Raw genomic sequence first — 27,408 nt, 5'->3', positions numbered from 1 at the left:
GTAAAGCTGCCCTAAAGCCAAATGTGAAACATAAAAATTCTGTAAGCAACAATAGGTGAGAAATGTAAAAATCACATTACTTGATCACAACTTTTTATGGGAGATTAATTTTAAAATTTGCAGACAGTAAAAGATCTGATGAATCTTTTAATTCATATTTGATAAAGATTATAAATTTGTAATTTTTAAAATTATTTATTAAAATTATCGAATAAATAAAATGAACATAAGTGAACACATTTCAATTCACTGTGGGCCAGAAGACCATGATCTTTGGCCAAAAGTCAAAAATTAAATTTTCAACTAAAATATGTGTAGGCAGTTGTAATATAGCCCAAATTAAGTATTCATAATCATTCCTAACATTATAATTCACTTTTTGGACCGAAAAGAGTACAATATAATGAAAAAAAAATTTTTTAATGTAACTTTTAAATTTTTATTTCAGAAATATATATAGGAATTTCACCTTACTGCTACATTTTTATCTGAGTCTGAAATTATAGAACAATTTTTCAATTTGTGGAATTAGTTAATACTCTTGACAAACCTATAGTTCATATCTTATCATTTGACATTTTACAATGTTTGAATGACTTTCGAAACGTTCCATGAGGTAATTAGCTAAACTTTTTTTTGTTGTCTTCTTTGATGTTTTTTTCATGTTTTCGTGTTATTTTATAATATTACTTCGGAAATATAATTTGCTTTTCATTTTTAATATAAAATTACGAAAATTATTATATACAGGCATACTTTTTACCATTTCCGATGTGGTTTCGGCTATAATTTAGAAGTTACCTAAAATTGGAGTTGGACTAGTGTACATAGCCAAATCTCTCAACAACAAATAAGCACTTTTAAAGTACTTTTTAAGCACTATATACATTAAAAAACGCAAAATAAATTTCAAAGACTACATGATCATGATAAAATAATGTAAAACATGCAAAATGATTGGCGCTTTCATATGCTATGGACCGATGGTACGCCAATATAGCTTGTGATTGAATGAAAAGAAAAAACGTTGAATAGAACAATGTGAAAAGCACGCTTTTGCCTAATACATGGCAAAAATCGACATGATAAAGAATAAAAACCTTATTTTCGAAAAGGGAAAATTAAGCACTTTTTGAAAACATCCAATGAAAAAAAGCACCTTTAAGGGCTTTTAAAAAACGAAAATAAGCACTTTTTAAAAAATGCTACGCACCATGTGGACACATTTTCTTCCATTTCCGCCAAATTTGACTTCGCCTGCTTTCTTTTTTCCTTTTTAACCACAGCCACTTTTATGCATTTTAGCAAAGTTGATTGCATGGTACAAATATTTTCACTTGTTGGATATAAAGGAGTTAACAGTTCTTAATCCACTTCAGAAACAGTTTTAGAGTTACATCATCTTCTATTGTTCTAAAAAAAATGATGAAAATTGAATATTTCTAAAAATACTGAAAATTCAAAAGATAAACTCCTGGATATTTCTAAAAAGGATTAAAATCGGAAAGGTAAATGTTCGATTACTTCTAAAAATGTCAAATATCAAAATCGACAAGATTAATGCCTGAAAATTTCGTTATAGGACCGCAACCATTTTATTCATATAGAGAATACTTTGTAATTAAAAGTAATGTTCGTTATAGGAAAAATTTTGATTCAGAAAGACACAACTGTTTTATATTTGTCAGACAGACATGTTTTCACAGCAGCTGTAAACAAAACAAAAAAAGGCATCACTGGAATAAAAAGCACAATCACACAGTCTTAAATATTTATTACTTCAGAAGTCAACTATACAATTACATTCCTCGAAAGAAATGTAAACTAAAATCAACTTTAAAATGTACACAATTTAAATAAATTTTTTATACAAAACAGCAATAAGTTGTTTTACGACATCACAGTTCAAGCAAAACAGTTCATTTAAAAGAAAAAGCAAACTAATTCAAATTATCACAACTTGATTATAATTAGTGTAAGGTAACATATGGAGATCATAAGATTTTAGAGTTACCTAATTCTGTAATAACCAATATTATGCTAAAAAAAGATTGAAGCAGAATTAAAAAGAATTTGGTTCATCCTAACTATTTACAGCAGCATAGTATAAACTATTACGATCTATAATAAAATTATTTTAATATATGAAATTTTTAAGACCTCGTTATATTTCTTTTAAGAGTAGTGGTTTCACAATAGTGTAGCAGATTATTGTGAAGATGTTATATTTAGCTCAAGTTCCTCCCGTAAGTGCTTCTTTTTAAACCACAGAAGCCTAAATAGTTGACCTTGAATTTTAATCAGGTTTATTTAAAAAATTATGAAAATATAAACCAAAGATAGACTTATTATTTTGAAGAATTATATTTTTCATAATTTAATTACTAATTGTTTTCAAATAAGGTCTTATGACTGACTTTTTCTGAAACTATTTTTAGTGCATGCATAAGTTCAAAATGAATAAAATAAGCGGAAGTTTTTGTTGCAATGATAAAAACAGTGAGAATGGTAATTAGAGAAACATGTTTATTTTTGAATTTTTGTTATTTTATTTTAAAATTAATAATTCGAAGGGAAATCATTTCAGTTAGAAATAATTACAAGTTTCATTTCAGTTTAGAAAAATAGTTCTAAAGATTGGAACTCTTGCAAGATTGCCACTCAAATCTGGAAAGAAAAAAAATTCCTGTGTTTTCCCTGTACATATTATACACAATATGTTAAGAGGAAACACAACAATTACTGTGGTCTTGTGTGAGCTATATTGGGCTAACTATACTAGTTTTAATTGCTGGAAAAACTTTAAAAAAAAAAAAAAAAGAACAGTTGAACATACTTAAATATCCTGCCTTGAGTAATTTTTTAAAAGACGAAAATAATAAACAAAATTCCCTGTTATTTTAAAATTCCATGTATTCCAGATTTTCCCTGTTCTCCCTGTGGAGTGGCAATCCTGTTATTATTGATGTTAAAGGTTGTGTATCTGGAAATATGTCTAACTGTTACTGTTGTTTCAATATACAGTGTGTCAGTAATATCATCAAGTCAGTAATAATATCAATTGTTTTATGACGAGAAAAGTGTCAATCACAATTTATATACATTTAAGGTTAAAAAATATGAACACATTTTACACTCAGTCATTTTCAAAATTGTTTGTTACGTATTAGAACACTTTTTAAGTTAAAATGTAATGTTTATATCTCTACCATAACTTTAAACAAAAGATTTAATTAATTACAAAATGAAAGTTTAATAAGAAATGGAAAACTATCAATAGGCACAATTTTAAGATATAAACTGATTTAGCTGCAAACATGAAAAGGAAAAAATTCAGTCATAATATAAATAAATTTCACAATAATTTTTGATTAAAATCTGAACTATACATAAAGGGAAGGGGAAAGATAAATGTATTCTAAACTGTATTTCATTAATAATTAAAATGACTGAAATATTTTCGATTAAGTTTATGAAAAATTTGATTTCATAAATTTCAATAACAATAGATATTTATTTGAGTTAAGAATAATATTTTTTGATTGCAATCAAAACATTTAAATTATAAAATAAAAGCCTTCAACTTAAATAATATAAATAAGAAATACTTATTTAAATACTCAAGCAAAGCAATACAATGAGCAAAATATCTATTTTGATATAGATTTTATTTTTCAGAAACATTCTTAATTTTTGGAAATTATTTAAAACATGCATTAAGTAGTAGTATGTTTTATCAAACCAGGAAAAACAGAGAAAAATCCATCTGAATTTTCAGTTATTGCTTAAAAACTTTCCATATTATTAAAGCATCAAACATAAATTTAGAATAAGAACAGCTACAAACTTTTCCTTTAATATTTAAAAGGGACAGGTTCTATTGTTTGTAGTAGTGTACGGCATTTCTAAAATAAATAGATAATTTATGCTTATAATGACTATATCATAAGAAGAAGAAGAAAAAAATATTTTTTTGTTTGATACCATGTTAAAAATGTATTAGAATGTTATCTTTCAATAAGATATTTTTTCTCTTATTCATAGAGGGAATTAATTTAGAGAGCATGAAATAATATTAGATATAATATAAAACAAAAAATATACAGAAAACTATTCAAGTCTTACAGTACATAATTATTGCTAAAAACACCAACTCAAAAATAAACAAATTTTACTACTAATAAAATTTTATTCAAAACACAGAAAAGTATTTGCTTGGTGAACAGCTATTACAGAAGTATAAGCAGTTTTTATAGCTTCGGAGAATTCAGATACTGAAATATTTAGTGCATAGAGTTTTCAGAAGAAAACTAACTGAAATAAAATTTTGAAAAACCTTAACAATCAAAATAAGGTAAGTATATTCATAGTATTTTTCATAAGTATAAATTTTCACTTTTTAATCAAAGTTACAAAGCTGCCAACATGGATATTACGAAATTCAGTAGATTTTACGAAATAATATAAATCACACGATAACTGTTGAATAATATTCTAAATATTTTACAAATGGGTACTTTTGTCATCAGAATACAAAAACTTTATCACTCTAATAACTATATAAATTGTCTGCAATATTTTCAGTTTATGATAGACATTAAATGAACCAGAAGTGTTTTTTTATTATGTTAATTCATTTTTAATAGTAATAGAAAAGTATTTTTTAAAAAAATTAGTTAAATTTTTTTTATTATCAGATTGGAGAAAGGAGCTCTGAATAAAAACGAACTGATAATTTTAGATAAAAAAACTTCAAACTGATTATGCTTCATTATGTATTAACAATACTTAATTAAATATTCAAGCAAGCAATAAATTCTATTCCAATCAGGATTTTTTTTAGAAAACTTACTCAATTTAGAGAATTTTCAAAAAAGTATTAAAAAAAAAAAAAACAGTAGAAACTGGCAAAATCCATCAGTCTATTGGTAAATCCAGTAAAGTTAGCAGCTATGAAATTACGTAGAAGCAATTCATGTGAGTTAACTTTTTATGCTTACATTTTCGTACGAATCAAAATTTAGGATTTAAGAAACAAAGGATTTAACTAGCATTTTCCTGGAGTTTCTCATTCAATACTGGTCATATTGTAGTATCTACAGGGGCTCCCAAGAGTGTTTGTGCACTTATGACTTACAATGAAACAGGGCCCTATTCCTTAGTTAAAATGAATATTTCAGAATGATTAAATAATAAGATTTATAATTTATTCTTTACAAAACAGCACACAATATTTTAAAAACGACACAAAACTTTATTTTTAAGAACTTACATTTTTCAGATAAATTCATAATTAAAATTATCATCGATTGCTTTATTCATTTATTTTTTTATTTATCTTTTTTTTTATTATTTGGTATAAAAATTGGATTTTTATTCTTGCTTGCCAATTCTATATTTTCTTTTATCCTTTAAAAAAGGCTCATACTCTCAATAAACATTTGAAAGTTATTATTGTTGAATCAGTAATGAATAATTCTAAAAGAGTTTATTTTATCCCATTCCTTATGGCAAAATGAGATAAAATGCTTAAAAGAACGAATTTAGATCAGAGTTATTGAAAGCTTGAAACGATAAAATTCATGAAAAAAAATCAAAAAAATAATTCATACGAGCATTGTCAAAGTTTCTGAAAAATCCTCCTTTCCCATCCTCCGGGATGTTTCCCAGACCGTCGCCAATAGCCCATTGTGCAGCTCTAGTGCGACGTAAATTAACAACAACAATAATGAAAAATTTAATAAAAATATTCTGCTTCAATTTCACCTGAAACTCTTCAATGAGTTATCAGAACAGCTAGAGTTCTGTCTGCAGAAGTTTGTTTTTACGAAAAACAGAAACCTTAGGTTTACTTTGTAAAATTACTGATAAATAAATCCTAAATGTATCAATGATGATAAAGAAAAGCAAAGGTAATATATCGGGTTGCCATCCATAATCCATAATTTGAACTTTGAGAGGTCAACATTTTGTAAAAGAAGAAATAAAAATTCCCTTTATTTTCCCAGTTGATAAGGGAAAATTCAAAATTCCCTTCATTTTCGATGACTTTTTAGGTCCCTGTATTTCCAGGTTTGCCCTATGGAGTGGCAACCCTGCAAAAGCATGGTATTAAAATGAAAAACTAGCTAAAAACTATAATAGTAAAAGAAAAGATATGTTTTGATGCAAAAGTTTCAAAAAAATTTTTTTTACAGACTTTAAAGCTATTGTAGATAGCAAAGAATACTTTATTAAATGTTAAATTTAAAAAAAAAAATAAGAAGAATATTTACTAATAGGTGGAAAATTTTTTAAAAATAAACTTTTGTTTTTAAAATACTCCGTGCAGTTTTGCTAAGAACAGAATATATATATCTTATTATTAAATATCCATTCTGAAATAATCATTTTAGCTTATGGATAGAACCATATTTAATTGAAAGTCTTAAGTGTACGAATACTTTTGAGAATATATGTTGTAGATTAATTGGAAAATCTGATTCTGCAGGTCATTTGTTGGGTTTATTACAATGAGTCACATTGCAGTTAGCAAAGAGCTGCATTTTCCAATTAGCCTAACTATATATATATTTCATTATTCACTATATATATTTCATTATTAAATATTCTTTACATTTTAATACAAAAACAACATTGAGGTAAAAACATTCTGATAAAAAAAATTCCTTCACAATTGAGAAAAAAGTTCTGTTATATAGCACTGTGGAACTGAAACAGTCTATGATATTCAAAAAATAGTAAGGAATGAAAACTGAAAGAAATGAATGTGGAAAACAACAACTGTTCAATTTGATAAGTCAAATATACAATATATCTTACCTTGCAAAACCATCTACTATGCTAAAATATACATTGTAGAACATTTTGATTTTTGGTAACAGTAGCAAAGAATAAAATGATTTTTAAAATGATCTTCGGGAAGTTCCCTAAAAGCTTTCTTTTATTATTATTTAAAACAGTTTTGAGAAAGTACTAATTATTTAATTGAAACTAGAAGGCGCCTTTTTCAGCAAATATCTTCCGCTTTATTGTCACGTTCCTTGCCCCTGCATATAGTCCTTGCTTTAAAATTTGCTATGTGAGCAGTATGCTGCAAGAGAAAACCAAAATTATAATCAGTAAATTTTTTTAACCGCTTCCCTTAACAATTTTTTGAGGAAAAAAAAAATGCAAAAAATCATTCTATTTTCTTATTATATTAATAATTATAAGGAACTAAAACAAAATCCAATACACATAAGTCGAAATGTTGATTTTTTACATGTACAAAACACATAATTTACCACCTGTTAACTATCCCAAGTCCTCTGGGGCAAATAGAAAAAGTTTAATATTAGTCTTTGTATGATAGTTTTTAAAACAAAAGACGGCACAAATTGATACTTTCCAAACGCCAGTGAAGTGATTAACCACTTCTTTTACTCTTTTTTTTATATGTAAATTCAGCAACCATAGTACAGTACAGAACCCGTTATCCGGAAATCAGAAAACCGGAAAACCAAAAAACCGGAACGTTATTTGATAAATTTTACCGCTATTTTTTTTTTTCAAAAAATTTTTTTTTCCTCATAAGATTTTAGGATTTTTCTTTCTTTTTTGAAAGATGTTTAGCCTAGCATCATTTTGGAAATAATCATTAGTGTATTACTTCGTTTTTTCAAGATTATTTCCAAATATTTTTTTTTTTTAGTTGGGTTCAACAATAAAAAAAAAAACGACTTTTTGTAGCGATTCAGAAAACCGGAAAAATCAGTTATCCGGAATAGCGATGGTCCCGATCGTTCCGGATAATCGGTTTCCTACTGTATCATCTACAATCACACAAAATGCATGCGCAGTCCCACAATCTAACAGTAAAACTCCCAAACAAAACTTGGCAAACTTCCAATCATAGCAGATCTTTTTCTTTGCTTCCAGTCAAGTAAAAAAGTGATAAAACAAAACTTACTGACAATTACAAACTTACCCCTGAGTTTTCTCGGGATAGTAAATATTTGCAATAGATGAATACCTGAGTTAACTCGGGATAGTAAATATTTGCAATAGATGAATACCTGAGTTAACTCGGGATAATCAGGATATAATTTTGTATATATTATACAAAATATACATTAAGAGGGAACACACAATTAGTGTGCTCTTGTGTGAGCTATATTGGGCTAACTATACTAGTTTTAATACAGAGTTCCCACTCTACTTCAGTAGAATAATTCCATGACTTTTCCATGCACACCAGGTAAATTTCAATGAAAATAGAGACCCTATTTTCATCAGAAAACCTTTGATTCTGTTATTTGTAATGTGAAATATTAGATTCCCTGAGTAAATCATTAAATGTGGATAGGATTATTTCAGTTTGACTAAAATGTGAAATTTTTATAACAAATTATTGTAATAGATGTTAGAATTATTTAACTCGAATCTTATTAATAACTGATTACTGTTATGGACAATTTTAAGACTGGTTATTTATAGGATTATTCCAGGTTTTTGTAAAAATATTGCGGCTTTCCCTGATTTTTAGATTATAAAATAAAATTCCTTGAAAATTCCAGGTTTTCCCTGACTTGTGGGATAGCTGAAAAACTTAAAAGGAAAAAAAAGTAACAGCTAAACATAGTAAAATAATGCTAAAGTAAATGAAATAGTATAGCTGCAATATCCTATAGATTATGCTTTGAGAGGTCACCATTTTTTAAAAGAGGAAAATAAGAAATAAAATTCCTTGCATTTTCCCAGTTCAGTAAGGAAAAACTCAAATTTCCTTGCCTTTTCTCTGCTATTTTAAGCTGATTTTTAAATTCACTGTATTTTCCAGGTTTTCCCTGTGGAGTGGCAACCAAGCATGTTTGATAACTTTTTTTGCATGAATACATATTAACTGGAGACACACAATGAAAAAAATTTTTCTTGTTGCTGTTAAAATTTAAAAAGTATGTTGATAGACATTATGGCCTGGAAAATTTGAATAAAAAATTAGGGTGAACTGTCAAAATTATTTTTAATGGCTCTAAGATAAAAAGCATGTTGTTGGCACTTGAAAAATTTTGATTTGCACTATAGTATATTCTCAACGAAAAGCATTACATTCAGGACCCTCTTACTAGGCATGCAGGGCAGCACAAAAATGGTTTAGACCCTCATAACATACCATTATGTTTAAAAAAACAAGCCAAAAACTTCACATACATAAAAGAAATCATTTTTAAGAAAGGATGTAATAATTTAAACACATTTTGATTGCTCCAAAAACTTTATAAATACAGTTTAATCACAATGTTTTTGCTTTTCCAAATTTAAAAAGGACTTACTCTGTGTAGCTTCGAAGTTCTTGAAGGCTTGTCATCTATTAGAGGAGCACCCAAATCAAAGATTTCTCGCAACAGTTCATTTTGCTGGAAGAAAAAGGACAAATTGATCATTTTAATGATGTTTGACTCTATATGTGGGGAGTCAATAGTAGGCACATTAGGCAGATATTTTTTTTTATCTATATACAAGGTATCAGCTACATTTCAGATTTTCGAATCCATGACTTTTCATGACTAATTCCAAGGATTTTTCAGGACTTAACGAAGTTACTATTTTCTCCGACAAAAACACAACAATAAATTAAAAATAGCATTATAACATTAATTGAAATGATAGGTATAACCAAAACTTTTATACTCTGCATCTTCATTTTTATAGATTTTAAATTTAAAAAAACAGAGGAAAGAAAGAGTTGAAGCAATAAAAGGGGTGAAAAAAATATGAAAGCAAATAATTTTTTTTTTCCTTTTTTCCTGTAGAATTATGTTCTACAGATACTTTTCTTGTTCATTAGAAAGGAAAGAAATACTCCCGTTCTCATTTCGAAATTAAGAAAAAACTCGCCAATGCCTGGTTTGCTTCAGCTAGAATTTTAAATTGATAAAATAAAAAAAAAACTAAATAATAATACATATTCTGGAAACACAGAAGTTTAAAAGATAATTCGCTTTAGAAAAGATGTTTCTTCTTTCATTTTTTTAAAGAACAAAAATAAAAACATCTTATATTTTAAAAAATATGACTGAAAGTAGGTTTTTTGTTACAAATTCAAAGATTCTGAATGCTGTAAAATTTGGGGGGGGGGAGGGGATTCCATTTTAAAAATGTTATTTTTTGGCGACTAAAGTCCATGACTTTCCAAGTGCGCAGATACCCTGTGTTATACCTTGTGTTTGACTAATTTTAATTACACAATGATTAGGCAATTTACAGAAAAATTGCTAATAAATTTTAAAATATATTTTATAGGGGAAAAATGCTTTAAAAATACCACACTTCGTGCAGTTTTAACCATTTTTGATAAATAATATATTATTGAGATAGCTGATAAGATCACATTTTTAGCTTGAAAAGTAGTAACATTTCACAAAAAGAGCATATAAAATTTTCAAACAAGAGGAATATGATTGACAAATTTATTATACCCTTTGAAAAAATTTACAATGATTGTGAGCGTCTCCTTTAATCCTTATTAATGCATATAGCACAATTTATGCATAATGTGGCATTTCAAACGTTTGATTATCAATGTGAAGTTTGAAATCAAGTGAAACGGTTAATTATCAAGATTTTAAATTTCCTATATGTTCCAAGTTTTCCCCGGTAGACTGGCAACCTAAATTTTACGATGGCTTTTTAAATACAGAAAGTTAAAGGCAGCATTTTAGGCATATTTCACTATTGAAAAAGTAAAAATGCTGTTCAAGCAGGGGAAAAATTATCTAATGTGTATGGAGATGTATTTACAGTATGCCATTGCCAAAACTGGTTTGTGGAATTTTGATACAGTAAAATATCAATTCAGATGCACTATTCCAGTTTATGCCAATGAAGAGATAAAGCAAATTAAAACTCCCGAAATCGCTAACAGATTAACTTTGTTGCATTTGAAATGCTCAGGTCTATTCTTAGAGCTTGACATACGGGTTCTTAGGGGAAAAAATTTGTGTCATTGCTCTATATGTCTGTGCATAGCATAGTAAGATAAACACATAGTATCTATGCACGCAAGCAAAAAGTATCTGCAAACTCATAATATTTTAATACATCCTAATATTTAAATTTACGAAAACAGTTAACAAAACAATTCAATATTTTAATTCATTCTTGACAAAAATATATAGATATATACATGCACATTAACAACAATTAGAGAAAGATCAATATTAATAGCAATGGATAAATATGAATTTTAAGAGCTGCATTCATATAAATCAATTACCATATTAAGTAATCTCAGAAATTTAACTCCAAACGATATTAAATTGAAATTTTCCTACTGTCACTGCAATCGTATAGTTTTGTTGTAAAGATGGGATCACTAATCTTTGGGCTAAAGTGGCAGTTCTATTTTTTCTCTTTGGTGGCAGCATGAATACAACTAAACATTGACTTCCTTCCATTGTACATAAATCATGATTACATCGTTCATAAAAATCAACTGGATCAGTTTTTTGTACAGCAAAGAACAAAAATTTTATGAATTATGTATCCTGCTGCCAGAAAAATGGCAAAGGTATTTATAGCTACTAACATGGGTAAGAAAAAATCCAGTAGATTTTACGAAATATTATAAATTTAGTGATAATTGTTGCATTATGTACTAAATATGTTGCGCATGGGGGAATTTTAGGGATTTTTATAGTCATCAAAACAGAAAAATTACAATATTTTCCAGTTATGATTGACAATAAACATACTTGAAATGTTATGTATTGTGTTTACTCATAATTTCGAATATTAATGGGCATTTAATTCATCAAAGATAGTTAAAAGATTTTTTAATTAATTTAAAAAGAGAGTTCTGAATAAAATAAACTGAACATTTTAGATCAAAAAAGTTTTGAGCTGATTTCTATAAATGAGGTTTGCTTAATTATGTATTAGTAACACTAATTGAAATATTCTGTACAAAAGTTCAATTTCAATCGAGATTTTTTTTTAGGAAACTTACTCTATTTTAGGGAATTTTTTAAAATGTACAAAAACGGAGAATTTTAATTAAACCAGTAAACTAGGAGAAACTAGCAAAATCCAGTAGAGTTGGCAGCTATGGGTATTGGACCAGAATAGACAATATATAATTCAATAAAATATTTATTCACTAAAAGAATAAATTGTCTTTGATTTTCTTAAGGAAAAAGCGAAATTATTTAGCGTAATTAAAAAACTTAACACGGATTATGAGTTAGATTGATCAGATAATCTAAAAATGTCTTTTAAAGCTTATAACATTTTCAAAAATGGGGAATAACAAACTGTTTATTTCATATAAAATACTTTCTTCTTAAAACAATTATTTTTTTAATGTAAAATCATATTTTTTTATAAATTTAAAAAAAAATCATGGTATAATTACTTAAACAGAGAACATTATTTTCCTAAAAAATTGAGGTATGAGTATGATATTGGTACCATTTATACCTTTAAATGAAGATTCATTCCAGATCCTAAAACTTGGCAAAATGCATCATAGCGTCTTTTGGAACACCAACTGTCAATGTACAAGATCTCGGCTTTCAACTTGATGCGAATGTCAGGGGGTTCTCCTTCCTGGAATATTAATTCTTTAATTAAAACCTTTTATGTCATCCTCATATGTGCATTTCTACAAATTATTACAACTGAAACAATGTACAGTGCGAAAAAAAAAAAGGTTACATTTTAAAAAAGTGAGATATTTAAAATTCCATTTCTCATGAACTACTCGATTGATTTTGTGCAAACTTTTTGTTTTGCCATGCAATATTATATTTTTCAAAATGATGCAAAAAACTATATACCTTACAATTCCATAGCTGCCAACATGGATAGGAAAAAGTCCAGATTTTACGAAATATAAATTTCATGGTAATTGTTGCATAATGTACTGAATATTTTACACATAGGGGAATTTTAGCGATTTCAATAGTCATCATATTATAGTGTTTTGAAGCTTTAAATGGATTATAGGACAACTATTAATTACACTATACAAATTTTACAGTGGAAATTCATGAATGAATGCTTTTAAGTTATCACTTTAAGTATAAAAATATTGATACAAATATTTTTGGTAATAAAGGCTGACAAAATTTTGTTATCACCCTAAAAATTTGCTTAATTTCTTTTCTAATTGCAAATTTTGCTAAGACAGAAGCTGTACATTTAAAATTCAATTTCTCAGGAACTATTCAACCGATTTCACTCAAATTTTGTATTTTGTCATGTAAAATACTTTAAAATTATGAAAAAATTTATATACCTTAACTGTTCAAGTTTTTCAACTATAACTAAATAAAATAATTAAAAAAAAAGAGTAATTATGAACTGAAATGTATTTTGTTTCATGTAATTAATTACCTTTGGATAAATGAGTTTCAGAATTGCGCAAAAAAAATTTCAATCCTCTTAGAAAGTTCTCGGCATAGGGTGCAATACGCAAAGAATAAAATTTACATTATGGGTCCAAACTTCGGATCGCTCTCCTGACAAAACTATGGGGAATGTATTTCCCAGATAGCGGCTTCCCCTATATTTTGGTGGTCAGAAATCTGAATTCATCAAAAAAAATAATAATAATAAATAAATAAAAAATAATGTTTATTTAGAGAAATTACGTTTTTGCGTCTGATTTCATAACTTAAAAAATCCCCTGCACTTATTAATGAGGTCAGCTCCTCGAACCATTAAGATTGAGTGAAAATTTGATCATTAGATTAAAAGTTATTTAGGGTGGTCAATTGTTTTGTGCACTGTACATGATATAATAGAACTTCACATTCCTAGAAAGCAGACTGATTATGGTCGGCTTTGTCTTTAGAATGGTATTGTCATTTTCTGGGAAATGTTCATAAAGGAGCATCTATTGTTATAATTGTTTAAGAGAACAGAGAACTTACTTTATATTGGAAAAAGAAATGTAAGAGGATAACAGTACAAATTACACAGAAAGTAAAATTACAATTGTTAAAATGTAATAAAGCAGTAATAACAAAATGAATATTATCCCTAAATTATGCACCAAATGACAATTGTATTTTAAAAAAAAGTAAATAATAATAATAAAAAATTGCTCTACCTCAATTGCTCTAAGGATATCCCTAAAACTAGATCTTTGTTGCCTTCTATCTCTTTTGGCACGGCTTTTCTGACCATCCGTTGCGAGTAGTCTGAGTTTATCACATAAGAATTCAAAATCCTCTCCTTCAAAATCCTTTAAAAACAAAAAAGGTTATTTTTGAAAACATGGAATTAGCACAATTAAAAAAAAAGGCTAATTAAATAAATTTATATCTGCACAGATTAGTTCACGTGTGAGATTGAAAAATATTATTTTAAAAAGTGCGAAAAATACATACTGCTTACTCATGCAATAAAAACAGATATAATTGTGACACCAACTCAAAATGTAGTAAAACCGAAATGTATTACTTGTAAAAGAGAAAGGTGCAATCTGCTTCATAAAATTATTGTCTGCATTTAATTGTGTTTAAAAGTAGACAATTTTTAACGAAAGCAGATGTGTGGGATTCCAAATTAGACAAAACATGCAAATGATACTGCACCTCTGAGGAATCTGAACTTATTCAGTTAGAAAATATTGTTCCTTTAATGCATATCAAACAAACATTATAAGTAATCACTTTTGGAAGCACTTGATTTATGACTGTTTACAAAGCAATTGTCTTAGTTCATGATTAGATCCCCCTTTCTAAATTCAAAAATAAATCACTGTGCTCCTGTATAAGCTGTTTTGGACTTACTATACTATTGCTGATAAAACTTAAGGGATGAAAAGGTAAATTTTTATTAAAGTAGGGCATATTTTAATAATAAGGTATATTTTTAAAAAAAATAATGCTAGAGTAAATGAACCAGTTTGATGTAGCTGAAATATCATCCTTAAATATCCCATAGATTGTACTTGGAGTGGTTACCATTTTTTAAAAAGACCAAAAATAAAAAACAAAATTTCCTGCATTTACCCAGTTATTTTAGGTGATTTTTAAATTCCCCTCGTATTTCCCAGGTTTTTCCTGAGAAGGGGCAACCCCGCAATATGAGATCACTATTCTTTCTTAAATAAATAAAAGTTAAATTTACTTCTCTGCACTGCCTAGCAAGTTCATAGAATACTGCTAATGTTTCTCCAGCAGCAATTCTCAAGTCCACATCAATACTGTCAAGCAACTGAGGCAACTTCTTAAAATGGCTAAAAACAATAACAAAGAATTTCATTTCAAATTTATAAGTCAATATATAAAAGCATAGTCGAACAAACAAAACAAAATAAAATAAATTCTTTTTTTCCGAACTTATTGTCATAGTATTTAAAAGTATTTACACAGTTCATGCTCTACTTTAAATAAAATTCAAGTACTCTCAAGGACTTTGTAAGACTAAAATTTTCGAGAACTTTAAATTCGAGTAAAAGAGAGACTAAAAAATAAGACTTCCATTGCTCTCTCTTTATTTCAAAAAGTAACCTAAATATTACAAAAAAAAGCAAAGGTGATTGACATCAAGTCAAGAATAAAATTAATGTTGCATAAAAACGTCAGATTTGAATTTTACATAAGGCCATAAATTTTACATAAGTTAGGTATACAACCTCTGAATAAGCAAAGATTCGAACAAGTCATGAAGAAAAGAGGAGCATTTCTAACAATCTATACAAAAATAAAAACAACATATACTTAAATTTATTTATAAAAACAAATCTACAGTTAAAGTAATGATATTAATATACATACATACATAACCAACTTTAAAAACACGTATCATAAAGAAAGAAAATCCAAGATTATTTATAAAAAGTAAAGCAGATCATAACAGTGAATAAATTAATAAAGAAAAACACATCAAAACTTGGAAAAAGTATGCTCAGTTAATAAAAACGAGTGTTTAGCGTGAGAAGTTCAACACGGAAATGCTGGAAATAGGGTGGTTTTAGCAAGTTTCCAATATTTTTAAGGTCATTTTAAATTTTTCAAAGATTTAGCATTATTTTCAAGTACTTCTAGGGGCTCTTGAAAATTAAAGTGAAATTCAAGTACTCTTCAAGGCCACAGAAACCCTGTATTTAACATGCTAACATTTGCAAAAAATGAGATACTTTGAAAATTGCAAGAAATAAGATAGATATAATAGAAAAACTGTTAAAAAGATTTTGTTTTTAACTGGCTTATTAAAAAACTGGCTTATTAAAAAATAATGAAGAAAGTTTTGATTCAAAATGCTCATAATTTCCATTTTTTAATTAGTTCATAAAAATTCAAATATTGTTTGAGTAACTTTTATTGCATCATAAATTTTATTTTTCTAAAAATATAATAGGGACAAGTAAACAGGTCAGAGAGAATGTAACTAAATTTTTGTAATTTCTACTCCTGTATGAATCTGATATTGTATAAGTAAAATTAATTCATTCAAAATAACAGTAAAAGTCAAACTTAATGTAAAGGTAATGAAAGTTTATCCTCGTCTATGTTATGTTATTACACACATATTATTTACACATATATGTTATAAAGCTGTGATAATAATTTACTCTGCAAACTTATTTGTATGCAAATGAAAAATATAGTAAGAATTTTAGGAGAACTCCCCTAGACACTAATCTTGTGCTTTGGCAGGTACCATGGTGACTAGAAAAAGTCACTTTGAATAGGGGTAAATAGTTTTGTTGGCATTGAATTTTTTCAAACTATCTGCGACAAAACTCTCTAGCACTAATATCTTTCTGCAAGATACTTTTAACAATTACGAACATATATGTTACTAATTTAAAAATAACAAATGCACTGAGGTTATAAACAAAAACTACATAATTTGTTTTTAATTGAACATGTAATAATTTTTTATTCTTATATTATGGTGATATTCTAGCATTGTGACTGACATTCAAGCATAGCTAGAAACGTACAAATTACTTCATTCCTCGCATTTGTTAATAATCATCACAATAAAAAATAATTAAAAATCATGAAATCCGCAGTGGTAATTGCTGAAAAAAAAGATCAAAGACGAAATTAAGCGAATTGGTCTCCTCGAATGCTTGTTTCGAGATTAGGCTGTAATACATAATATTGTATAAAAAAATACAAGATTTAAAAACTATGGAGAAATCATTATCATTAGTAATAACTGCCAAAAATTCAATAGAATTATTATCTTAAAAAGTAAATACTCGAAAGCACAATTCGAATTTTCCATATTGTTTAAAATATATCAAGATATTTAAAAACCACCTGAAAATCAAAATCAATCACTGCCGAAAATACAATAGAAACATTACATCGATTTTCAATACTACTGGCGTAAATTGAGCGCCTCAAAAAGTGATTATCTAAATGCATGATTTAAATGTCAGAGGTACATTTCTGAAGAAAAGAAATGCAATTGTTTTTATACTTTGCAAAAGCTTTTCTTTTTTTACTTTGCACCCACAATAGAAATGTGCTCTTCATTGTTACCGAGGCAGCAGACAGCTCCAGATTTTAGGTCCGGAGGAGTTCTCCTCAAAATTGTAGAATACAGTGTGTTAACTTACTTGTTTACAAGTGCCATGATGTAAGGAGGGGAGAGAAGAGTGAGGAGCAGGTTCCAGCCGAGCAGTGCGCTGCTGTGTAGGGAACTGATTTCTGGTTTAAGAACAGGGAGGACGCCATTACCTTTTAATAGAGATCCACTAAAAACAGAATACAGGGAATCCATTGTAGATTGGACCACCTTTAAAAGTAACACTTGTGTTGATAAACTAAAGAAAATAGCATCTAAAAAGTAGAGCTAATCAAAATATATTTTTATTTAAATTTAAAGGAGAAAAAAATTAAAAACTTTTAATCTGAAAGCTATTGACATTTTTACAACAGTAGAAAAAGGAAGAGGGAGAAAAACCTGATATCAGTTTTAAAACATCAGAAAATAAATAAATATATATTCATAAACCTTTTCATGAAATAAAGAATTCAATTATCATCTATTAAAAAAGTATACAAGTATAAAAAAAGCAACACATAAAAAAAAAGTTTCATTTTATGCAAATTGCATGTTCAAGATAATTTAATTATGCAAATTGCATGTTCAAGATAATTTAATTATAAGTTTATGTTTTAATTACGAACACTTCCTATCACACCTGAATGACAGGTACTTAAGATAAAAGTAAAATTTATTATTTTGCACATACATCTAAGTTTTCATTAAAAAAAATCTATATTCATAAAAAAGAATGCCTTTATTTATGTCAATTATATACAAATCCACAGTTCTCTCTCTTATACATATATTGTACAACTAAACACAGCTGCACTCATAGCTTCCAAAATGGATAGGCAAAAATCCAGTAGATTTTAAGAAATATAAATTTAGAGACAACTGTTCCAAAATATACTAAATATTTTACACATACGGAATTTTAGGGATTTTCATCATCATCAAAATACAAAAACTTTATTACACTAGTAACTATAAATGTTCTGCAATATTTTCCATTTATGATTGGCATTAAGCGAATATGAAAGTTTTTTTTATTTTTTTATTACGTTAACTCATAATTTATATATGACATACATAGATACATAGATATGTTAATCATTATTAATAATTAAATATTTCATTATTTAAAAAGGGAGTTCTAAATAAAAATTAACTAAAACATGTAGAACAAAGAAACAGTTTACTATTGCGTAAAAATTCTATTCCAATAGGGATTTTTTTTCTTCTAAAACTTAATTTCAGGAAATTTTCTAAAATGTACAAAAACTGGGAGAATTTTTATTACACCAGTAGAGTTGGCAGCTATGTGTATTAAATTTAAAAGTATGATAAACATCGCTGTCTACTTAAAAATATTTCCGACCACTAATTTGAATGTTACAGTCCCCCCTCCACTTTAAAAAAACATAATTTCGATGGGGGTTAATTCAATATTTTATAATATCAATAATTTATTAGCTTACAGTTCTATAGAATCAAAAATAAGTTTCAAACAGCACACTTATATTAATTATCCACGGTCAATTTTATAATATAAGGAGGCAACATAGGTGGCATGAGGATTAACCAGCCAGAGATTATCTTCAACGTTGAATAAAGATGGGCATTAAATAACTTTTCTTAATTGATAAAAAAATTTTATTTTGACTCCTTAACACTCCCTGTTTTTATTAACTCTGATCCTTAAATTTAACTAAGAAGTGGTAATCCACACTTGTAGCATTGCTTTCTCTTTACTTTGGGTAGCAGATTGGAATTAGTAATCAATAAGCTACACATCTTTCAAAACTTAAAGGATAAATAAAATTTTAAATATATTGAAAAGCATAACTTTTCAATTTTTTAAAACATTTGCTTTCCAAAAGTTAGATTTTATAAAATGGAAATCATGATTTTATTAAAGGATAGTTTGAACATGTTTTAATATTGCATGCCAACCTTAGGAATATAAAATTAGGAACACTATATGCGACAAAATTATACGCACCAATTACGAGAGCAAGACAAAAATTTAACTATTAAATAATAACATTAATAGACATATATTAAAAACCTTATGTTAATTAGTAAAAAAAAATTATAAACACTATCTATTGAGGGAAATTTATAATATTAATATTTTATAATTAGGAATACCGGTATAATAGTTAAAAACAACAACCATTACCTATTAATATATAATTATTATTCTCCAAATTATAAAACACAGGTAAATATAAAACTACATCATAAACAAATATTTCTGATGGAAACGTTTAAATAATACAATACATTTTTAAAAAATAATAATAGTTACTTAAGATTCAAATTAGTGAAATGATCAGCAACAGCTATTGGAATAGTATTTTCCAATAAAAAGCTACTAAAAATTACTTCTGCACATTAATCAAAGGAAGCGCGATTGTGCCGATCAAAACAAGGAATTGGTTTAAATGCAAAAATATGAAAATTTCGGATTTTTTTATAAAAATATCAGATTTTTAGATTTGATTTAAAATTTAGGAACAAATCCGAAAAATTCTGGACAGTTGGCAACTATGATTCTGTTGATTTTGTTCTTGCACATTTGATTACAAAAATCAGCCGATTATTATAGTTTGTCTAGGGTAAGACCACATCCCCCCACAAAGTCTAAGGCCATCTGCGCTATGGAAACAAGAATAGAATAGAATTTAGGGAGGGTAGCTTCCCTTAGGGTTAACACCATAAACCGAATAAGCAGATTCCCTATCTTTCGTTGACCCGAAACCCGACATAAACAATTACTCCACACCCCTATTAGAAATAGTTATACCTCGTTACCATAGTCACTGCCAGACTAATGGCTAGGAGAGCTTTTACTTTAGACAAACTGTAGTGAACTAGTGATTTTATTTATGGGGGTCATTGTACCATGATATTAGTTCATCAAAAGTTACACCAACAGTAAATTATTTTCGATAATTAAAACTATGATATGGTTAAATCTTTACTCTCACAAATGAATAAAGTGAGAGCAGATTAATTAATAGCATAAAATAGTAATAATTATCATTAATAGTAAAAAACAGTTATTTGTAATTGTCTTGCTTTCCAAAAACAGTTATAAATTAGCAATGTTTGAAATGCTTATCTACAGAAACTTGATATTGCATATACAGATCATTTACTACTGATTTTTATTCATTAATTTCATTTTTTTTTATTAAAAAAAAATAATAAATAAATTACATGATTAAATAAATGACAAAGCAGATTTCCCCAAATAATTGCTGAATGAAAAGTAACATGAATTTAATGTACCTCAGCTCCAGAGCATGAAATGAAACAACAAAGGCCAAGAGATGATGCACACTGTAAAAAAAAAATGAAATTCCAAATAATTTATCACATTTCCTAATACATCTTTGCTTTTAATGTAAAAGCAATCTTTACCTGTGCTCTGACAGAGGGAGAGACTGTTGTGTCTAAAAGAAGGACCATCAAAATGGGTTGCAAAGTCTGAAATACTAATTCAGAATCTTCTACTGAACTCAACTGTGTACAGAACAACGCTGCCACCACTGCTGCTAGGATTTGCTCATCACCTTTCCCACGTTTCAGGCTTCTTTCAATCACATCACAGAGAGTTAGCTTTCTGGGAGAAAAAAAGACATCAATATTGCTTTCTTATATTGGAATAGTAAACAGTCACTGAATGTAACAAATAGCGATTAAAAAATTGTCTGCCAGTGCCATTTTTTTTTTGTGTGTGTGCATTTTTATTAATAGAGAATTTTTAAGAATATTTTACAATTTTCAGAAAGCTACCTTATTTTAAAATCATTTCTTCATTTTAGAAATAAACCTTGTAATGTAAACAAAATTTAAAGAGATACTTTAGAAGAAATCCCTTACACCAACCCAAACAGTATATTAAGTTGCAATGTTAACTGAATAAAATGATTATTAAAATCTAAGTTTTAATTCTATTCTAATAGAAATTACCAAAAGTTTGAGATGTCTAAATTGAGAAGATTTAAATATTTATGTAACAGTCTGCTTATCCTTAAGAAATAAAAATAATAGCAAAACAATTTGAAACTTGCATTGCAACAAAACAAGTTATAAATAGTTACCAAATATTTAACTTTCTAATTCAAAGTAAATCATGCATTCTTATTTAGTAATCAGGAATACAAATTTTAAGTATTTTTGAAAAAACTTGAAGTTTTCATCAAAAACCAAGTAAACCACAGGTTTTTGATGAAAAACCTAGGTGGGCTAGGATTTTTTAAACCTTGTTTGTTACAGATCTGTTTAATTTTTAGTACAATCATGAATTTTAAAAATGTTTTTACAGCTTTCTATAAATTTACAGTTACTTATTAGACATTGAAATCTTATACAAATTTCTTTAGTTCTTCTAGATTTTTGGAAATAGTTTTTGTTATGGATTCTACTTAAAAAAAATTTCTGATATTTTTTTTTTCTTAAGGCCTTACTTCATTCCTATAAACAGATGCATTACCAGTAGGACTTAGCTTCGAGAATTCTGTTGATTTTGAAGGTCAGTGTGGGTCTTCTACTTTGGTACCTTAGAACCCCCCCCCCCCCTCCAAAAAAAAGCACTATCTCTTCCATGCGCAATATCTCTTGTCCACACTCTATTCTTCTCTTTTAGAATGCTTCACTCTCCTCATAGAGTATCATTTTAGGCAAAAGGCAGAATATATTAAAGAAAGAACATGCTTCCTTCCCTTGCCTGTCGCCTTTCCACACACATTCCCTCTTGTCTATTTAAAAGGCTTTACCCTCGATGCATGGTCTAATTCTAGGTGATAAAAGAACAACTTTTTGTTTTAAAAAAACTCTCCTCTCAACTAGTGATGCTGAAAAATTTAGGCCCTTTAAAAACTTATACCAAGATTAGGTACTTTTAAGATTTCCACAGCCAAAGACTTCCTGCGTACAAAATGACGACAGGTGCATGCTAAAGCTGTCAGGTCACTAAGTCCTTCAAGTTTCTATAACAATTCAAAACTTTATATTATTATATATTTTAAAACAAAAGAGACAACTCTTGCAATATATATATGCAGGGTTCATGCTCTACTTTAAAAATAAAATTCAAGTACTTTTCAAGGACTTTTTAAGACTTATTTAAAATTCGCAAGGACTTAAATTTTAGTAAAAGATAGACTAAAATTTAAACCAAAATGTCTTGAGAATAATAGTTAGTTGACGATAAATGTTAGACGATAATAGCAGTACTCAAAAATAAGACTTCCATTGCTCTGTAATCTAAGTGTAAAAAAAGCAAAGGGTGATTGACATCAAGTCAAAGATAAAATTCATGATGCATAAAAATGTCGAATTTGAATTTTACATAAGGCCTATTTTAAGCTAGGTATACAATTTCTGAATAAGCAAAGATCCGGACAAGTCATGAAGAAAAGAGGAACATTTCTAACAATCTATACAAAAATGAAAACAAAGTACACTCAAATTTATTTATAATAACAAATCTACAGTTAGAGTAAAGAAAATAGAAAACATATTACTTAAAATTATTAAAAGATATTTATTAGTAAAAAACTCTTGCATCTTAAATGATATGTAAAGTTCAAAACTAGCATTAACAAATATAATAAATAATTTTTGAATGCCTGTGGTAAATTATGATTGAAAAAAGAATCAAATAAAGCGGACAAAAAAAAGCTGAACTTCTACAACATAGTCACTGGGAAGATAGAGGGGGGGAGTGTTCTATATAATACTGTAATATCAATGAGATATATAAAAACAACTATGCCAGGAGATTTTTATTTAATATTTTTAAATATTTAAACTGGCAGGAGCATTTAGACAGTGAAATTTAAATTGTTCTTAAATATAATTTTAAAATTTTGACCACTTCTCACTCCTCCATTAAAGAAAATTAATCAATTATTGCCCCAGCTTAATTAGCATTTTAAATTAATTACCAGTCAATCATTTTAAATTGAAACAGTTGCAAACTTTCAGCTAATTATCTTCTGATCGATTCTTCCTAACAATTTTCGTCACTTTGACTGTTTTAATTAACCAATCATACTTGAATTTATTAAATTTTTTTCAGTAGCATTAATCGTACGCACTTTGTGTTTGCCTTTCAATTTGACTAAACGTCATCATAACTGAACTGACTAAAACGTAATCATAAAACAAAATTTTTTAAAATTAATAATATATTTTCATAATAATATATTAAATAGTAGCTATGAATTTTTTTTTTGATTTCATGAATGAATTTTTGCAGTATATATAGAATTACTGTTAATATTTTTTTATTCATTGAATTTAAAAATTTTAGATTGTTACTTATTCATAATAATTATTTTAATTTTACAAATAATAATTTTATATTGCTTTTATTTTAAAGAAAAATAACAATTTACTAAGTTAGTTTTTTAAACTTTTATTTGTATTAGAATTATAAAAAAAATGCCTTTTAAATAGCAGGTAAGGTCAATACATTAAAGAAAGCAAGTATTATTTGAAACACACAATTCAAATTTTATGTCAAATAAAAATTTTATTTTTCAAAAGTAAGAAGAAACATAAAGCATTGCTCTACTCTTGTTGGCTAGCATATAATAATCCCTTTTCCCAGAATTATGTAGCAGGTGCAGCAAATGAGTAAAACGAATCACCCCATTAAAAATAAAGTTTCGGGTTATCTTCAGAAGTCCCCTTCCACAAAAAGGTATTATTCCATCATTTGCAACACGTCGCTATTGACGAGACACATGGCTGAACCAATTATTTATTTCACCTCAATCTTTCTCACTAGCTAATACTTTTTTTTTTAACAAATCAGTTAGGATTTAAAAAAAAAAAATGTGATAAACTTCAGGGGCCCCATTGGAACTTGGGGCCTGGGCTCATACTTAAAAACGGATCAGCTCAGGAGGATCCTGCAGGGAGAAAAAGTTCCTTTCAAGTCCAACTAGTCATATTTCTCTCTTTGAGTTAAAAGCAGGGACTACAATAAGATCAAACCTAGAGCTAAGTCAAACCAGTCTTTGCTGAGGACCACGTTGAACAAAGAGAGAAATTGTGACGTGAGCAACTGATAAGCGTGGACAGCACACGTCATCACCACAAAGGTAGGAAAATCATTCTCTTGCACTTACGTGCATCAGAAGTTAAACACAGAAATGCGGAAAATGGGGCGGCTTTCAGGAATTTCAAATACTTTTCAAGGTCATTTTAAATTTTTCAAGAATTTAACATTATTTTCAAGTACTTCTAGAGGCCCTTAAAAATCAAAATGAAATTCAAGTACTTTTCAAGGCTGCGGGAACCCTGATATATATATATATATATATAGATAGATAGATACACACACACAATTCTCCATGCACAGCAAAACGAAAATAACTAAATAAATTATAACCCTCAACAAAATTTAATTTAATATTTACTTAAAATATGTTAAACAACCAAGAAATTTGAATAAATCCAATAGAAATTAAAAATATCACAGCTGTTCCCAGAATTATATAGATTTAACATAATAAAAATTAAGTAAATCTAATGTTTCACATGACCAACAAGAAAATTTGTCGTAATAAAATTTGACTATGTTGCCTGAATAGAAAGTGTTATGCCTTTTCCCTCTAATAAGTTAGTTTAACCCACTGGCGGTTAAGGAAATGGGCAAAATTGGGAGAATGTTTCTCCCCTACACACAGTTCCCCTATCAGTTAACATGGGAAAACCGGTTTTGCTATGCAGAGAAGACTGCAGGTTAAAATGCGACTTTTTACGTGCAGAACCGTCAGTGGGTTAAGAGATATAAAGCACATAATTTTGAGTATGTTGAAATATTTTACCTCTCAGTTAAGAACTCTCCCATATATTTTGAAGACAAGCTTTTCTTGATGACTTCAAGGGATGCTATTCGAAGTTTTGCACTAAAAATAGAAATTTGAAAAAATTACTAAAATAAAAATAATAATAAATAAATAAAATTAATTTTGTAATACAAAATATGAGACTTTCAGAAATTTGACATAACAAAAAAAGACAAATGCAAAAAAAAAAAAAAGGAATTGTTGAAATTTAGGTAAACAAGACTAGACTATAGACAATTTTACTGGTTTCCGTCAGTTTTTGTTTAATTCAAAGATTTTTCGCTTACATTTTTTAGAAATTAAAATTTATTTATTTTTTGCCTTACTTTGTTTCAGCAATTAAAAATTTAATAAAAATGTAGTCAATTAACGTAAATGCAGTCAATTAACGTAAACTTTTAGAAAATATATTCCCTAGTAGTAGCAAAAGGTTATGTAATGTATAATTATTTAAATAAATTGCAATAAAAAAAATGTTGTATGGCACAACACATAAGTTGTTTAAACAGGCATATGAAAGATCAGATAAAAAATTCTGAAATACTTTAAGGTTTAATAAAAATTCTTTCAATATTAAATTACTGATTTAGTTTACCAGTTAGCCAGTGGTAAAAAGACTTCTCATAAAGCAGCTCAAACGTCAAAAAGTATGAATAAATAGAACTAAATTACTATCAAATATTAGAGACAAAGAGGGAGGTGGAAGCAGATTTAACCAATATTTCAATATTAACAGCTTACAATTTTTTTTTTTTTTGTGAGTCAGTTAAAAGTTAACCTTTCTTTCTAGTGTGATTTTGTTAGATTGTTACTCATGCAACAAAAATTTAATTTCATTTGGCATCTGTTCTCAGCCTAAATTACAAATTTTTTTTTAAGAAGTAAATAATTAAAATATTTTGAAAAAATAGATAAAAAGTTCTTTTTGAATGAAATTCAATTGATTCGTTATCCATATGTAAATATAGGATAAACTTTTAGGATTTCAGTTTTTCCTGCAGCAAAAAAAGAAAAACAATATAATCATTTGTAAAACTTTAGTTTATATGAATATATACAAAAGTTCAATCTTTAGAAATATATAGGATACATAGATATATATGGATTGTCACACTTGATAAAGTTCGATAAATAGATTTTTTTGGATAATATGTCTCTAAGGTAAAACAAACATCAAAATATTTTTAGTCAATAAAAAAATAGATGATAATGCCAATTTTCAACAACAAATAAATTCACGTGGTTTGCGAGGTTGCGCTATTTTCACAGCTTTTATTACAGATTTTTACATGGCTTTTGAAATCTCAATATTTCAATATGCCATTATAACAAATCACAAATTCTGAATCACGCATTTAAATTAATAATCATTGAACGATTACACAGTGATATTTCCAATTCTTTCGGTAATTATCATAGTAGATTTTCATGTGGTTTCTAAAGTCTCCATGTTTTAATACATTATTTCGTTCGGCATACATCGAATAGTGCATTTCATCCTCAATTACTGACGCTCCAACCACAGTTCCCCATGGATTTATGATTGTATCTTTGGCAGTTATTGCTATAGATTTTCATTGTTTTTTAATGGCACGTTATCATACACGGGAATTTCGAATCGCGCATTTGCAGAGTTAGTTTTTTATGCACTGGATTTGAGATGAAATTGTCCCTGTGGTTTTGTTGATCGCATTTTTAAGAGCTTGGGACACTAAAATCCATAGTTTTTAAATCTTCGAATTCATTTTTTGTATAATATTCTAACAATCTGCACTTTTGAATAATAACTTTATGAGCCACTTTAGTTGCGACAATTTCACCTGAAATCCGAATTTTTTTTTCAAAATGTGACATTTTTCTCATCTGAAATCGAGTGTTTGATTCTTGGCAGTAAAAAATCCTATTATATGATATGCAGAAGAAAAAAAACACGCAATTTTTATTGCATTGTCGTGAAATGTCAAATTTTGTTTTCGTTATATCATTTCTTTTTTTCATATTATAGCATACATCAGATAAAAATAGAGATTAA

The 27,408-nt window shown here is 27.7% G+C and overlaps 1 protein-coding gene and 1 long non-coding RNA gene across 2 annotated transcripts in view; both read right to left on the bottom strand.

Moving 5' to 3' along the window:
* Positions 1–1,754: 1,754 nt before the first annotated feature.
* LOC107436102 (Interferon-related developmental regulator 1) overlaps positions 1,755–27,408 on the bottom strand; it is a 35,149-nt gene continuing 9,495 nt past the window's right edge. The window contains exons 4-12 of the mRNA XM_016047676.4: positions 25,356–25,436; positions 20,932–21,133; positions 20,800–20,850; positions 17,570–17,748; positions 15,121–15,229; positions 14,096–14,230; positions 12,460–12,588; positions 9,315–9,398; positions 1,755–7,093 (exon numbers count right to left, since the gene is read on the bottom strand). Of these exons, the coding sequence (XP_015903162.1) occupies positions 7,010–7,093; positions 9,315–9,398; positions 12,460–12,588; positions 14,096–14,230; positions 15,121–15,229; positions 17,570–17,748; positions 20,800–20,850; positions 20,932–21,133; positions 25,356–25,436 (1,054 nt within the window). The 3' untranslated portion in view covers positions 1,755–7,009. The remainder of the gene's footprint in view (positions 7,094–9,314; positions 9,399–12,459; positions 12,589–14,095; positions 14,231–15,120; positions 15,230–17,569; positions 17,749–20,799; positions 20,851–20,931; positions 21,134–25,355; positions 25,437–27,408) is intronic.
* Positions 7,904–9,304, bottom strand: LOC139425483 (uncharacterized). Its single transcript, XR_011636680.1, has 2 exons — positions 8,058–9,304; positions 7,904–8,014 (listed from the first exon to the last, which is right to left on the bottom strand). It is a non-coding gene; the product is annotated as an uncharacterized lncRNA (long non-coding RNA).

Source organism: Parasteatoda tepidariorum, chromosome 4 (genome assembly GCF_043381705.1).
Source record: "Parasteatoda tepidariorum isolate YZ-2023 chromosome 4, CAS_Ptep_4.0, whole genome shotgun sequence".
Lineage (NCBI taxonomy): Eukaryota > Metazoa > Arthropoda > Arachnida > Araneae > Theridiidae > Parasteatoda > Parasteatoda tepidariorum.
Note: the sequence above shows the minus strand (reverse complement) of the source record. Positions and strands in the feature narration are given on the sequence as shown.